This window comes from Megalobrama amblycephala, linkage group LG20 (assembly GCF_018812025.1).
Source record: "Megalobrama amblycephala isolate DHTTF-2021 linkage group LG20, ASM1881202v1, whole genome shotgun sequence".
NCBI lineage: Eukaryota > Metazoa > Chordata > Actinopteri > Cypriniformes > Xenocyprididae > Megalobrama > Megalobrama amblycephala.
The window spans coordinates 13,741,332-13,756,937 of NC_063063.1; the positions used below are offsets into that span (position 1 = coordinate 13,741,332).

The window sequence follows — 15,606 nt, forward strand, 5'->3', positions numbered from 1 at the left end:
CATGAAGGACACCAAGGGATAGTGAAAATAAAACAATTGGTCCGTGAAAAAGTGTGGTTTCCTGGTATTGACAGACTAGTTGAGAGAATGATAGAAACCTGCATTCCATGTCAAGCTGTTGTGCCTACTAATAACAGAGAACCACTGGAAATGTCTGAGCTGCCATTTAAAGGTCCCGTTCTTCGTGATCCCATGTTTCAAACTTTAGTTAGTGTGTAATGTTGTTGTTAGAGTATAAATAAAATCTGTAAAATTTTAAAGCTCAAAGTTCAATGCCAAGCGAGATATTTTATTTAACAGAAGTCGCCTACATCGAACGGCCAGTTTGGACTACATCCCTCTACTTCCTTCTTTAATGACGTCACTAAAACAGTTTTTTGACTAACCTCCGCCCACAGGAATACACAAGAGTTGCGTTTGTAGAGTGTGTTTGTCGCCATGTCATCGAAACGCTGTTATTTTCATCCCGCAGTCCAATCACCGGGTCTGATTCCGGCTCAAATTGTTAGGGTAAAATTAAAAACATGTTTACAATAACACTGAGCGCGTGCATCTCCACGTTATGGTAAGAGGCGTGACCTTTCCAGGCAAGGAGCGCTAAGCTGCTGTCGAATCACAACACAGGAACCGCTGGCACAATCAGAACTCGTTACGTATTTCTGAAGGAGGGACTTCATAGAACAAGGAAGTCATCAGCCCGTTTTTATGACATCTTTTGGTGTGCCTTCAGAAGTCAAAACAGACAATGGCCCACCTTTTAATGGACATGATTTTGCTGATTTTTCCTAATATTTAGGGTTCAAACACAGGAAAATCACCCCACTATGGCCGCAAGCAAATGCGGAAGCAGAGTGGTTTATGCGTACACTGGAGAAACTCTCATGTGGACAGTTTACCACTTTCCTTCATAATTATCGTGCCACCCCACATTGTTCAACAAAAAAGTCACCTGCTGAAGTTTTGTTTGGAAGGCCCATACGTAAGAAGCTACCTGAGCTTTCTCCGAAACAACCAAGCTGCAATGACATGTTTTGCGGTACAGATGCTGAAGTAAAAAAAAAAAAAAAATGAAATGGCATGCAGATAGGAAACATCACGCCAAACATCCAAACCTAAAGGTGGATGACATTGTTCTGTGTCGACGACAGAAGAGTGGGAAGCTCTGTTAAGCTTTTTAACCTCAGCCAAGGTGATTTCTGTAAAAGGGCCAATGATCACAGCAGTCCCTGGCACTCGTAAGATCACAAGAAATTTATCACACTTCAAAGTTCTGTGTTCCTCAAAAATTCACACAGAAGGAAAAGAAGAGGGAAGAAAAATGGATGATGGCTGGGAATTAAATATTCCAAATCAAACCAAAACAGTGACACCAGCAACACCGCTTTCATCAGCAGCTGGTCTACAGTCACAGACAGAGGTCAGAAGATATCTGCAGAGAGAGCACAGAGGACCTCCAAGAATACTAGCAGATTATGAAATCCACAATATATCAATTGAGGAGCTCTTTGGATACTGAGTAATATGTTCAATGTTCACTGTTAATGTTTATTTGATTCATGTGAAAATATCTGAAGGTGAGGGAAGGAAAACATAGTTAAGGGTTTTGGGGGAGACAACAGGAAAGAAGAAGTTAAGTGTGTTGAAATGCATGTGTGAAGTGGAGGGAGACTACTGGAGGAATAAAATGTGTTAATTCCTGCACCAGCCTTGACTGTGATTAAGATAAGAACATTATAGCCGTGAGTATTGATCTCCCATTGGTCGCTGCGAGAGCCCTCCCGGTCAGCTTCCATCCTTTTATCCTTTCTCCGTCTGGCGAGGCTTACCCGTCTGACACAGTGAGTCTTGATCTCCGGTCGGATGCAGCGAGAGCCCTCCTGATCAGCTTCCATTTTGATTTCCTTCTCTGTTCGGCGAGGCTTACCCGTCTGATGCCATGAGCATTGGTCTCCTGGAGCCTTGGTCTCCCATCGGACGCCGCGAGAGCCTCCCGGTCAGTCCTCATCTTTCCTCGTCCAGTGAAGCTCACCCGTCCGAGGCCCTGAGCATTGGTTGCCTGGAACATTGGTCTCCCGTCGGATACCGCGAGAGCCTCCCGGTCAAGCCTCTGCACTTCACTTTCCACCTGTCTGCTAGCGAGGCTTACCTGTCTGATGCCATGAGCATTGGTCTCCTGGAGCCTTGGTCTCCCATCGGACACTGCGAGAGCTCTCTTGGCTGGGCATTCCAATTCTGTTCAGCCCACTATCGACCAAGAGGACCCACTCACCTGTCGGAGCCGTTCCTGTCGGATGGTGAGTGGGCCCCCTTTTTCGTTTGGTCGGTCGTTCCTACACCACGCCGCCCCTCGTCTTTCAGTTGGTAGTGCTCACCCGTTCGACGCTGTGAGCCTTGGTCTCCCGTCAGATGTAACCAGAGCCCTCCCGATCTGGCACTCCAAATCACACGCTCCTCGTCAATCGGCGGTAGGGCCTTTTCCACCCGGCGATGTATGATCCCATTAAAGGCAGCACGGGCCCCCCTGGTCAGACGGTTTAACTCATACTGCTCCTCATTTATTGGCCAGGAGGGCTTTTCCCATCCGATACAACGAGCATTGGTCTCCCGAAGCCTTGGTCTCCCATCAGATGTCGTGAGAGCCCTCCCGATTGGTTGTTCTAGATTTCAGCTACTCCCCATTTGTCAACTAGTCCCGTCCGCCTTGGACAGCGAGAAGCTCTTGTCAGAGGCAACATGGGCTCTCCTGGTCAAGCAGCCAGGCTTCTTTAAATGCCAGTCCACTAATTCTTGGTGTCTTTTGGGGGTCTTTAGTCTGGCGGCTGTCCTTTTGCTCTTTTTTGCCAAAATTTTAAGCTTGGAGCCCTCCCCCTGGACAGCACGCCAAATACGCATTACTTTACTCTACCTAATTATATGTATATGTGAACTCGTGAATGAGGACTTGGTTCTAACCATTGGTTGTTGATTGAATTTTGAGATGTGGGCAATGCACTCAGAAGGGAAGGCAGATGAACATGAGGCAGGGTTTGAGTAGATTAAATGCATACATCATGACGTTTTGTTTAAACATTACAAAGTCAAAAAAAAAAAAAAAAAAAATGAAACATGCACAACATGCATGAATTGTTCATTGATCTATAATATGCATTTAGAAAATAGGTAGAATGAATTTTAATTTTATGCCAACTTTAAATGGTTAGGTATGTATAGGTAGGTATTTTTTGAATGCTCAATTAAGATGGATGAATGAATGAATGAATATTTTATTTAAGCGTCATGCACTCATGGTGCCCAGCCCACATGGGCTTATAATCCAATCATTAGGAAAGATGTCCATCAAAAAACAAACAAACAGTACAATAAGTCACAACATCCTGACATAATCATAACTAAATCACCTCATCTCAGGATACAAAGTCTTAATATCCATGCCTTCTCAACAAAGGTTACCATACAAAAAATTTCATTTTCAAATAACCAACACATAATTTCACCTTCAGACAGCCAAAACAAATCTGGATTTTTCTGTTGCATCATATTATACAAATCAATTCTTAAATTGTTATACAGAGGGCAATAAAACATAAAATGAAATTCATCCTCCACCAAACATAAATCGCATACAGAACATAACCTATCCTCCTCTGGGACTCCTTTAAAGCGCCCCACTTCCACCTCTAGGGGCAGCACTCCAGCTCTGAGCTGAGCACACAGAGACCTCTGTCTTCTTTTCAGATTATATTTGATATAAGGTTCAGTAAAGAAATTTTCCTTAAACTGTACATAACTTCTTAATTTAGGCTTCTGTAGCATCTCTAATTTCCACTGTTCTTTATAAATTTCAAATAATATTTGTCTGATATTGGTGATCTTACCCTGTAAATCATTCAAAAACAATTGTTGTAAATTTACTACTGAGAAGATCTCAAGGACATCCTTAGACCATAGTAGTGCTGACCTCAAGGCTTTGGAATAAGGCGACTAATCTCAAGCCTTGCTGGCAGAACTGAAGAAAATGAAGCCAAGAATAGAACAGCGGTCATGATAAGATGAATAAAATTAACCAAACCTACTTCAGGAATACACATGCTTAGCTAAAATATCGAACTTCCGCCAGACCATCTTCCATTTTCAACTTGCGAAGAAAGTGTAAAACTCTCGTAGTTCATAACGCTTATGGTACATGCTACGCCTTCTGTATTCAACTCACGAAAAAAGTTCCATCAGTTACAATTATTTTGTAATTTGAATACGGAAGGTGGTCTGGCGAAAGATAGATATTTTACTTTATAACTTGTTAAATGTAGATATTTTTCTTGCACAAAAGCTTCAGATGGCCTTTATTAACCCCCCGGAGCCATGTGGAGTACGTTTATAATTGATGGATGCACTTTCTTGAGCTTCATACTCGTTGGTCACATTCACTGCCATTAATAAAGCTTGGATGCATCAGGATATTTATTAATATAACTCCGATAGAAGAAAGTCATTTATATTGCATGTTACATGAAAAAAAATTACTAAAAAACTATATTTAAAATAGCAGTTAGGAAAAATTGGTGATCTTGGGAAGATCACCATCATACTTAATATGACCCAAGGAATTGAAATGTGTCAAGAGTCTGAATATTTAATGCTTCTTCACCACTAGGTGTAGCTGTTTTGAAACTCCTCATACTTTCAATTTTTGGATGTGTTCCAGATGGGCAGTCTGAAATTGCATTTTATATGTTAAATTATTTCTTATTTTAAACTTTATTTGACAATTATCTTTTTATTTTTTTTACTCTGTGGAGGAAACTAGGCTTCTATACTTTCTCATACTCCATAGGGGGAAAAGGATAAATAAGAGGAAAAAATTAGGGGTGTCACACCTTCTGGACTCAACAAATTTTACACAATGAGGATTATTAACATAAATGAATAATTTATGTCTGTTTGAGTTATCTAATGACTGGCAGATAGAACTGTCAGCAGATCAAGTAGCGGTGACAAACTGATGATACTGTAAAACAACAACAATAATAAAATAATAATATGGAAATCTAAGGGTTCAATAACCCTGTTATGTTTTTGTAATGTGCTGTAATTCTTTGTCTCTTTTTGTTGTTTATATATTTTACTCTTTCTTTTTATTTGTATTCTGCTTTATCTATGTTCTTGTCACACATATTTTACCAGTGAGGTGTAGAAAGGGTTTGTAGCAATATTGTTTCTTCTCCTTAGCAGTGACCTGTCCTTGTGCAGAACTTAACGCTAATTCTAAACGCTCTGAGGATGAATGTTATGGGGTGGGGAGGAAAATGGCGTCCACAGCTGTTTCCATACAAGACCTGACCTTGACTCTTATGGTTACATTTATTCTGCTGTATAAATTTAGGAACCATTGTGAGTATTATAATTTGGATTTTGAAATAATGCCAAATCCCTTGGGTGCTTTCACTTTTTACAAGGAGGTAGAATCAGTTTTCATCAGCAGATGGAGATTTCTGAAGCTGCCTTTCTCCTGTAAACATCTCCCAGTCCAGACATTTATTATGCATGTGAATGTCTTTTGGAGAGATAAATAAATTTCACTAAATTCAGATGACAAATGACCCCAGATCATATATACTTTTTTAGTTTCCTTAGACAATCCTCACACCCATGAGGTTTTGCAGAAATGCAGAAATGGAGTCCACCAATTCAAAGAATATGTAGATAAGGCATAGTGTTTAGTCTGTCGGTCATTATCGCAAACCTTGACAGGTTAGTCAGGAACCCAACACGATGCCAAGAAAAAAGATCCAGTGCAAGTGGGCTTTGACTAAATCATTTTAATTAACATTATTTTATTTAGCTGTTTGAAGAGACCTTGGTTAGGATATTGGTTTACTTGCGCCCTTTTTGAGCACTTGAGATCAACTGAGACTTGAACGTTTGTAGACACTTAAAGGTGCTAAAGAGGATGTTTTGTTTTATACATTTTGCAATATTACTTGAAACTGTCTTTACTAACTGATAAAAGACTATTTATTAGGTGCACTGAAAGTAATAATATTAATATACATCATCTGTGCACGAGGTAGGGCCTTAAAAACATCAGCCAATCATTTACGCGATCATCGCTTAAACGATTGGCGACGGCGTGCGCGGATTGGCCCTCTGGCTTGTCAATCACTGCCATGACGTTCCTTGTGAGAGACGAGCGCGGCCGCGCTCTCCAGTAACTTTCCACACTCCACAGGCGCCGCATGCAGTGTTTTTGTCAGGAGACAGGAATAACAACTGCAGATTATGAGTTACCTGCAGTGCGTCCGACATAATGAATCCAAAAAACAGGACACAGCGAATGCCGGTGGTAAACACTCGTGTTCCAATACTCGTGCACGAGTTTTGGGAGGCATTCCTTTGAAATGAGCTGTGAAGGAGGGGGGCTGTTCTTACGCATGCGCTCATTTCAAAAACTCAGTAACAGTCTTTGGGTTCTCAGTCGACGAAAAAATCCTCTCTATCACCTTTAAGAGGCTGTTGTGTTGACCTTGATTTACTGCAATATTGAAGTGCTCGGTTTTATTTTGATTTCAGAAAATAAACATGTGATCGCTATTCTAACAAATCAACTGTTTCTTGTTTTTCACTGGCATGTCTTTTAGGTCTTATAAAAAATAAAATAAATGTGATGAAGGCCAAGTTCCAATGAAAATATATTTATAATCATCTGTGATGTCTTTACATTTATTATTTTGTTTGTATTTTGGTGTAATTTAGTGGCAAGTTCTCTGATAAGGTTGTGGAGTGTGACAGCATCGATCAGGGTAGAAATACACAAATGAGTTTAGATTTGCAGTGCATCCCTTTCATTTGTTTAATTAAGTAAAAGCAAAGTTTAGGATGGTCAAAAGTAGCCATTGTGAATGGATAGTATATGAACCCTTCACAATGTTAAAAGATGAAAGGTTATGGTAGCACTACAATAAGGTTCATTGGTTAACATAAGTTAACTACATTAGTTAACATGAACTAATAATGAACTGCACTGGAATAGCATTTATTAATCTTTGTTAATGTTAATTTCAACATTTACTAATACATTATTAAAATCTTGTTAACATTAGTTAATGCACTGTGAACTAACATGAACAAACAATGAACAGCTGTATTTTCATTAACTAACGTTAACAAAGATTTGTAAATTCAGTAACAAATGTATTGCTCATGGTTAGTTCATGTTAGTTAATATATTAACTAATGTTTAACTAATGAACCTTATTGTAAAGTGTTACCAAGGTTATTTAAAAAAATTCATGGGACAGATTTAATGTTTGTGTGACTGGGCATGTTCATGCATAAACAGTAATAACTGAAAATAATATGGATCATAAATTTAATATCTCTATCACTTACTTCCTTAGTGGAGAAGAGGATAGAAATATCCTCAACTAAGCTGGTAAGAGCTGGTCGCACATGTTCTGTTAAAAAAAAAAAAAAAAAAAAAAAAAAATATATATATATATATATATATATATATATATATTAGTATATATATATATATATATATATATATATATATATATATATATATTAGTATATATATATATATATATTAGTATATTATATATATTATATATTATTTGTATATATACAAACCCGATTCCAAAAAAGTTGGGACACTGTACAAATTGTGAATAAAAAAGGAATGCAATAATTTACAAATCTCCTAAACTTATATTTTATTCACAATAGAGTATAGATAACATATCAAATGTTGAAAGTGAGACATTTTGAAATGTCATACCAAATATTGGCTCATTTTGGATTTCATGAGAGCTACACATTCCAAAAAAGTTGGGACAGGTAGCAATAAGAGGCCAGAAAAGTTAAATGTACATATAAGTAACAGCTGGAGGACCAATTTGCAACTTATTAGGTCAATTGGCAACATGATTGGGTATAAAAAAGAGCCTCTCAGAGTGGCAGTGTCTCTCAGAAGTCAAGATGGGCAGAGGATCACCAATTCCCCCAATGCTGCGGCGAAAAATAGTGGAGCAATATCAGAAAGGAGTTTCTCAGAGAAAAATTGCAAAGAGTTTGAAGTTATCATCATCTTGTGCATAATATCATCCAAAGATTCAGAGAATCTGGAACAATCTCTGTGCGTAAGGGTCAAGGCTGGAAAACCATACTGGATGCCCGTGATCTTCGGGCCCTTAGACGGCACTGCATCACATACAGGAATGCTACTGTAATGGAAATCACAACATGGGCTCAGAAATACTTCCAGAAAACATTGTCGGTGAACACAATCCACCGTGCCATTCGCCGTTGCCGGCTAAAACTCTATAAGTAAAAACAAAAACCATATCTAAACATGATCCAGAAGCACAGGCGTTTTCTCTGGGCCAAGGCTCATTTAAAATGGACTGTGGCAAAGTGGAAATCTGTTCTGTGGTCAGACGAATCAAAATTTGAAGTTCTTTTTGGAAAACTGTGACGCCATGTCATCTGGACTAAAGAGGACAAGGACAACCCAAGTTGTCATCAGCGCTCAGTTCAGAAGCCTGCATGTCTGATGGTATGGGGTTGCATGAGTGCATGTGGCATGGGCAGCTTACACATCTGGAAAGGCACCATCAATGCTGAAAGGTATATCCAAGTTCTAGAACAACATATGCTCCCATCCAGACGTCGTCTCTTTCAGGGAAGACCTTGCATTTTCCAACATGACAATGCCAGACCACATACTGCATCAATTACAACATCATGGCTGCATAGAAGAAGGATCTGGGTACTGAAATGGCCAGCCTGCAGTCCAGATCTTTCACCCATAGAAAACATTTGGCGCATTATAAAGAGGAAGATGCGACAAAGAAGACCTAAGACAGCTGAGCAACTAGAAGCCTGTATTAGACAAAAATGGGACAACATTCCTATTCCTAAACTTGAGCAACTTGTCTCCTCAGTCCCCAGACGTTTGCAGACTGTTATAAAAAGAAGAGGGGATGCCACACAGTGGTAAACATGGCCTTGTCCCAAATTTTTTGAGATGCGTTGATGCCATGAAATTTAAAATCAACTTATTTTTCCCTTAAAATGATACATTTTCTCAGTTGAAACATTTGATATATCATCTATGTTGTATTCTGAATAAAATATTGAAATTTGAAACTTCCACATCATTGCATTCTGTTTTTACAATAAAATGTACAGTGTCCCAACTTTTTTGGAATCGGGTTTGTATATATATATATATTCCATGTTTCCTTCCTTCTCTCCTTGTTCTCTAGCGACTCATCCCTCTCTTTTTCTTACCTGTCTTTGCTGTCCAATGTTTTTTTTTTCCTCTTGAATAATACATGGCCTCACCTCTTTATTTCTCTCCTGCAGGGTTTTTCTGACTGCCGTTGTCCCTCGTCGTGAGCTGAGGTCATTTTGTAGAAGCAGAAGACACCATCATATCCTACCTCAATGAGTTAATGATGACTGGAAGCCAAATACTGTTCCTGTGCCTCAGTTTTCGTCCAATTTTGGAAGCTTTATTCACAAGTACTACAGCTTTCTCTGCAAATCTAAATTATTATTTAAAATTATTGAGCATTCTTATACAATGCTATACACCATAGTTTACAGGTTTCAATCATTTTCTCCTTATTTCTTAAAGTTTCATTCACCTAATGCCATGCTACTTCTTAAATTTTAAGAAAGATATTATTAAACTGTTTGTTTTGCTAAACAATTTACTGGTTAAGGAGAATCAATCTAAAGAGAACATTTATAAAAGTTATTCACATAATGAGGAGGACTGAGAAAATAAGAGGAAACTGTAGTAAATTAATATCAAGAAAAAATTATAACATCTTATTATAACCACAATACATTCTACCAGTTTCCAGAGGATTTAAACTCAAAACTGATCAAATAAGTGCAATTACACCATTGGTAGGCTACCACTTTGATTTTACTTAAGGTAGCATTTAAACTTGTTCAATTTTACATTTTATAAAAGTGTAAATACCACTATGATCAGACAATTGGTTATCGCTATTCTGTATAAGGCCATGAGGTGGTAGTAGAGAAAAGTCTTTCTAAAGCAAAGTCTCGGAAAATATTTACAAAACAATTTTACTTTTTCTTTACATTAGCTCAAAATTCTTTTAATTCTTTCTCATAAGATCCCATTCCTACAGTCATCGTCACAACACTGCACATTTACAACAGACACTTCAGCTCTAGTCATTTTTAAAGAGTTACGCCCATAAGCACCTCACGTCATTACGCACAGTCAAGACGCCAATAAAATAAAAGCCGTGAAGAGCGCGCGGTTTGTTCCGTGAGCGTTAACTTGACAATTTGCGTGGCTCTTCGCGCGTAGCTGGGAAGTTCTTCTGTTATTTCAGATAGAGCCAGAAATCAATGTTGTGCGATTACACATAATGTATTTAACTTGGACACGGATATCTGATGGATAATGAGAGCAACATCGTTTCAGAACCAAGGACAGCTCTCAACGGTCAATATGATTTCGGCGCTGATGAAGGATCGCGTGCAGGCACTCATGACCAGTTTGACATCTGAAGTGATGGATGTGCGCTTTCTTAATAAGATGCACGACACCACTACAACTTTTCCGACGGCAAGTTTTATAGATAACGAGACCAGATGCGGAGAGCAGATTTTGAGTTACGGACATGTTGAGAAAGTGTTCATCGGAGGAGTTCTGACATTGCTTACCTTTTTAACAATTTGCGGGAATCTGCTGGTGGTCATATCAGTGTGTTTTGTGAAGAAACTAAAGCAACCTTCTAATTATTTAATCGTTTCTTTGGCCGTTGCAGACCTGTCCGTGGCGGTGGTCGTAATGCCGTTTGTCAGCATCACGGATCTCATAGGAGGACAGTGGATCTTTGGTCGTGTTTTCTGTAATGTTTTTATCGCCATGGATGTGATGTGCTGCACCGCTTCAATAATGACACTGTGTGTCATAAGCATAGACAGGTATGTCTCCCAGAAATAAATGCTGTATGATATAAAGCTAACAAAGTAGAAGTTACAAGTAAATTGGTTGAACTAATCAATTGCTAAACTGCATTCAGATTAAATGTTTCATTCAGTCTGTATATTTATGTAGATGAGACCGGGGCAAGTTGTCACACTTTTTACTCCAGTGAAAATTTCAGTCAGTTTCTGTATAGGGATACGTTAAGAATAGAAATAAGCTACTGAACATTTTCAGTTTATTTAAAGCACATTTACCTGTTGTCACAGTTAGACCTGCCATTAAACAGCCTATAATAGGCTTTTCAGACAAATCTAATTATGAAACAAAAAATGTAAAGAGAGAGATTAAAGAATTAAATAAAAGTACAGCATGCAATACACTGAAAACGAATATACCTAAATTAGAAGGTTTTATTTAAGTAAAAATATATATATATATATATATATATATATATATATATATATATATATATATATATCAACAAATCTATTTTTTATTGGTTAAATCAGGTAGAAATTGCTATTTAAGGTAACAATTGCAGGCTACCACTTTTTAATATATGTTTGACTATTGTCTGAATGTATGTCACTGATTTTATTATGTTCACTTGTTTATCAAACAGATATTTAAAAAAAAGATCATCGTTTAAAAAAAATTAGTTTGGAGGACAGAATTCAAATATATTATTCTAATTTACAATGGTTTTGAACAAGATGATGCAAACCACCAGACAAAAACACTCATTAGCTATTGAAATGTAGCACTTTTGACAGTTATCCAGGGTCTCTTTTCAAAAAGTTATAGATTGTAATATTCCAAAGAAAGTGAAAGAGAGTCACTGTGAAACTGCCCACCTTTATGCCTTCTATGACACTAATGCACTTTAACAGTTCTTTTTTCCCTCTTCTTTCTTTTTTCCCATTCTCCACTCCATTTTCTCAGGTACCTGGGCATTACTAAGCCATTGACGTATCCCGTGAGACAAAGTGGAAAGTGCATGGCCAAAATGGTGCTGTCTGTATGGCTTCTCTCTGCCTCCATCACCCTACCCCCACTGTTCGGATGGGCTCAGAATGTCAATGACGACAACGTGTGTCTGATCAGCCAGGACCTGGGCTACACTATATACTCCACTGCCGTGGCCTTCTACATCCCCATGTCCGTGATGCTCATTATGTACTACCGGATATACAGGGTGGCGAAGGTGAGTGCTGCCAAGCACACGATTGCTGGCTTTCCCAAAGCGGAAGATGAGGAAAGCGTGAACTGCATGACTGCAGCCCTAAAGCTGCAGAGGGAAGTTGAGGAGTGCGTGAGCTTTTCTCGCCTTCTCAAAAGTGATCGTAAAAACATCTCCATCTTCAAAAGGGAGCAGAAGGCGGCAGCCACCCTTGGGATTGTTGTAGGGGCTTTCGCCGTGTGCTGGCTGCCCTTCTTCCTGCTGTCCACGGCGCGTCCGTTCATCTGTGGAGTGCAATGCAGCTGTGTTCCTTTGTGGGTGGAGAGGACGCTGCTGTGGCTGGGCTATGCCAACTCACTCATAAACCCCTTCATTTATGCATTCTTCAACAGGGACCTCAGGACCACCTACCACAACCTCATTCGCTGCCGCTATCGGAACATCAACCGCAAGCTCTCGGCAGCCAGCATGCATGAGGCTTTGAAACTAGCTGAGAGACCTGACCTGGTGCTGTAGGCTGTCCGTACCCTTCATGTCTCTCTAGGGACAGATGCAGGCACACGGAGGCTGAGAGACGTTTTTGATGAATTCCTTATTGCTCTCACGGAGGAGCTTTTCAGTCACTTCAATTAAGTCAAATTGCAATGACTTCAATTTAATGAAATTGGAACAGTTGTAAAGCTTCATTAAATGTTTTATAAAATATTTCATAAATTAGATCTTATTGCTGTAAAATGGGCTTGATGAAAAAAATCTAAATCAATGAGTGATGAATCTTCCGGTATCATGTTCGTATTTCATACAGTATACTTTATGAATGATATATTCCTCAATAATTATGAACCCATGGCAGCATGGAGTTGACATTGATTAAAAAGGATTGTTCAGCCAAAAATTAAAATTCTGTCATCATTTACTCACCCTCTTGTCATTCCAAACCTCAATGAGAAAAGTCATTGGATCCCACTGACCTTTATTATATGGAAAAAAACAAGACAACAACTGACAACTTAAAAAGAACCCCCCCCAAGTCACGTGTCCTAGTGCTAGGACTGTGTATGATGACAGAATTTTCATTCTTGCTTGAACGGTCTCTTTAAGTACTTGACGACAAATTTACAAAGCATATTATAACACTAGAATAAAGTATGCAGTGTACAAGCAATCATAAAGCTGAACTCTTCACTTCGTTGCAGTCCCGTCCCTTCTGCCCTCCAAACAGTCACCTGATTTGACCATCAGTGATTGCCACTAATAATGTGACAGCAAGCTGAGCGTGTCTCACCCATAGTTGTATTATTAGAAGCAAGGCATTTATTGTCTTCTAGCTGTGAGAAAGGCAGGGGTGGGCAGGTGTCTTTAATTTCTGTCAGCATGCTTGGCCAACAGATGGTAAACAATACATCAACACTAAGTGGCCCTGTGTATTCATCAAGCATTTTAGTGACTGTGTTTTTGGATATGAAACATCTATGCATATGAAGTTACAATTAATACTGTAAGAAAAAGTACTGGACATGAATATGTTAGAGTTTGAAGTAGGTTATTAAAAGGCATGTGATAAAAAAAGAAAAAAAGAAAAGAAAAGTCATTACTGCAGTGAAAGAAAGATTGAGGCCATCTGAGTGAAAATATAGCAGACAGCTCTATCTGCTATCAATACAGTCAAAATTACTATAATAATACTATTAAAATTGAATAAATGTAATGAAAATGTAATAACAAATAATACAATTAAATAGAAAATTCCTTTTAAAACAAAAAAAATTAAAGAAACCAGTACAAAATATACAGAGGTAAATGCATAACATAAAACTAGGGAATGACTGATTGTAGCCAAAATATAAAAGCTGGTTATTTTCATGTTATGGCTAATTAGTAATAAATATTATACTGTTCTCTCTAAATAAATATATATTTATAATGGACGAAAAAGTAAAGTGTTAGATGACAGCAAAACTTATCTAAATTTAAAAATAGGGGCATACACTATTAAATAGCCTGTATTGACAGATATCTTTCTAATATTGACCAATAATAAATATGGTCTCGATATATATTGTCCATCCCTACCTAAAAAAGAATTACAGGCCTGAAAGAGAAAAGAAAAAAAGTATCATTAAGATGCTGAGGGCACCAACAGGCATAAAACAATGAATCTGTTCTGAGCAACCAGCTGTTGTTTGAATTTATAGAAGATGCAAATTTTAGGAGGTTTTGTGAGGTAAATAAATATATCTGATGCTCATTCACAATGACAAATTGCTATGGTCATTGAATTAAATAATTAATAAAAAAAAAAAAAAAAAAAACTTGAGATTGTGCTGTATTAGTCATAGTATTATACATGAACTGAAGTCCACATTAATCTTTCATTGTTACATTTAAAATGTTTTTAATATAATGGTCTGCATGCTTCCAATGTGAGGTGATATATTGTATTTTATTTTATAAACAGAAGGAGAAATTAATGCGGATGTCATCAGTGTAATATATGAAACCTCCAAGATTAAAAAGCAAAGGATAGCTCTATTACTAGTATAGAAGTTATTAGTCCCCATTACAAAAAGCAAAGACAAACAAGAAGGACTTTCAAAGAGATTCAGAATCTATACCAGGCAAGAGGTTTTGTTCTCATGTTATACCTGAACTGAATGTGAACAACTGCTCTGTAAGTTGTACCTCTTTCTGAATGCTGTGACAGCGACACGCTGCCCTGCTGAGTCTTTCAGCCTTGTTTTTCAATCTACGGCAGCACAGCATGAGGGCTGCTTCCTGTGCATTTCCCAGGGGCTTTTTGGAATCAGTGTACCTGCAAATATATTCTGATTTAAGGCTTAAATGTGATAAGAAATAGCTTTGTACTTTATTCACAGAGGATATCTGTTCGTTTAATATTGTAAATTATAAGGTTAAAGACTGTATTCCTGTAGTTTAATTCTATAGACATGTATAGCATTGTTCTGAAATGGTAAGTTGGTAAAACTAGACACCAGAATTCAAATTGTAACTTACAGCAATGGCGCCTTTGTAATAATTGCATATAATGAATTACAACTGGTCTTCTTTGTTATACTTATTTGCATACTCAATTGTGATCAGATTTTGAGTGTCAAAAAAATAGCCTAACATAAACTAAGCCTAAAATTATTTAAACCTTTAACACTATTGACATGTTTTGCTGCCTTGCAAACAATTGTATTAATGTTGGGAAATGCAAATCTTGTAGTAAAATGAAAAAGAATAAGATGAAAAAGAAATGTATGTCATTTTCCACCGTAAAAATTTATTAGTAAACAGTACTAATCATCATTTTGTGGTGAGGTTTATATTTTTCTTGCCCCATATTTACAGATTATCACACATGAAATCCAAATACTGACAGTTTCATAAAAAAAAAAATGTTGGTAATGATGAGTGAAGTCAAAGTAGATTAACTTACTCATAC

At 37.7% G+C, this 15,606-nt stretch overlaps 1 protein-coding gene across 1 annotated transcript; it reads left to right on the forward strand.

Moving 5' to 3' along the window:
* The first annotated feature begins 10,260 nt into the window (after positions 1-10,260).
* Positions 10,261-12,863, forward strand: LOC125255934 (5-hydroxytryptamine receptor 7). The gene is made up of 2 exons (XM_048171533.1): positions 10,261-10,974; positions 11,921-12,863. Exons 1-2 carry the CDS (start codon positions 10,448-10,450, stop codon positions 12,672-12,674), a joined length of 1,281 nt encoding a protein of 426 aa, XP_048027490.1. The 5' UTR covers positions 10,261-10,447; the 3' UTR covers positions 12,675-12,863.
* The last annotated feature ends 2,743 nt before the right edge of the window (positions 12,864-15,606 follow it).

Bases quoted from the DNA above. Each gene is read 5' to 3' on its own strand.
- LOC125255934 (XM_048171533.1), top strand. From the start codon at position 10,448: ATGAGAGCAACATCGTTTCAGAACCAAGGACAGCTCTCAACGGTCAAT. The intron at 10,975-11,920 runs GTATGTCTCCCA...CCATTTTCTCAG, and splicing joins TGTGTCATAAGCATAGACAG to GTACCTGGGCATTACTAAGC.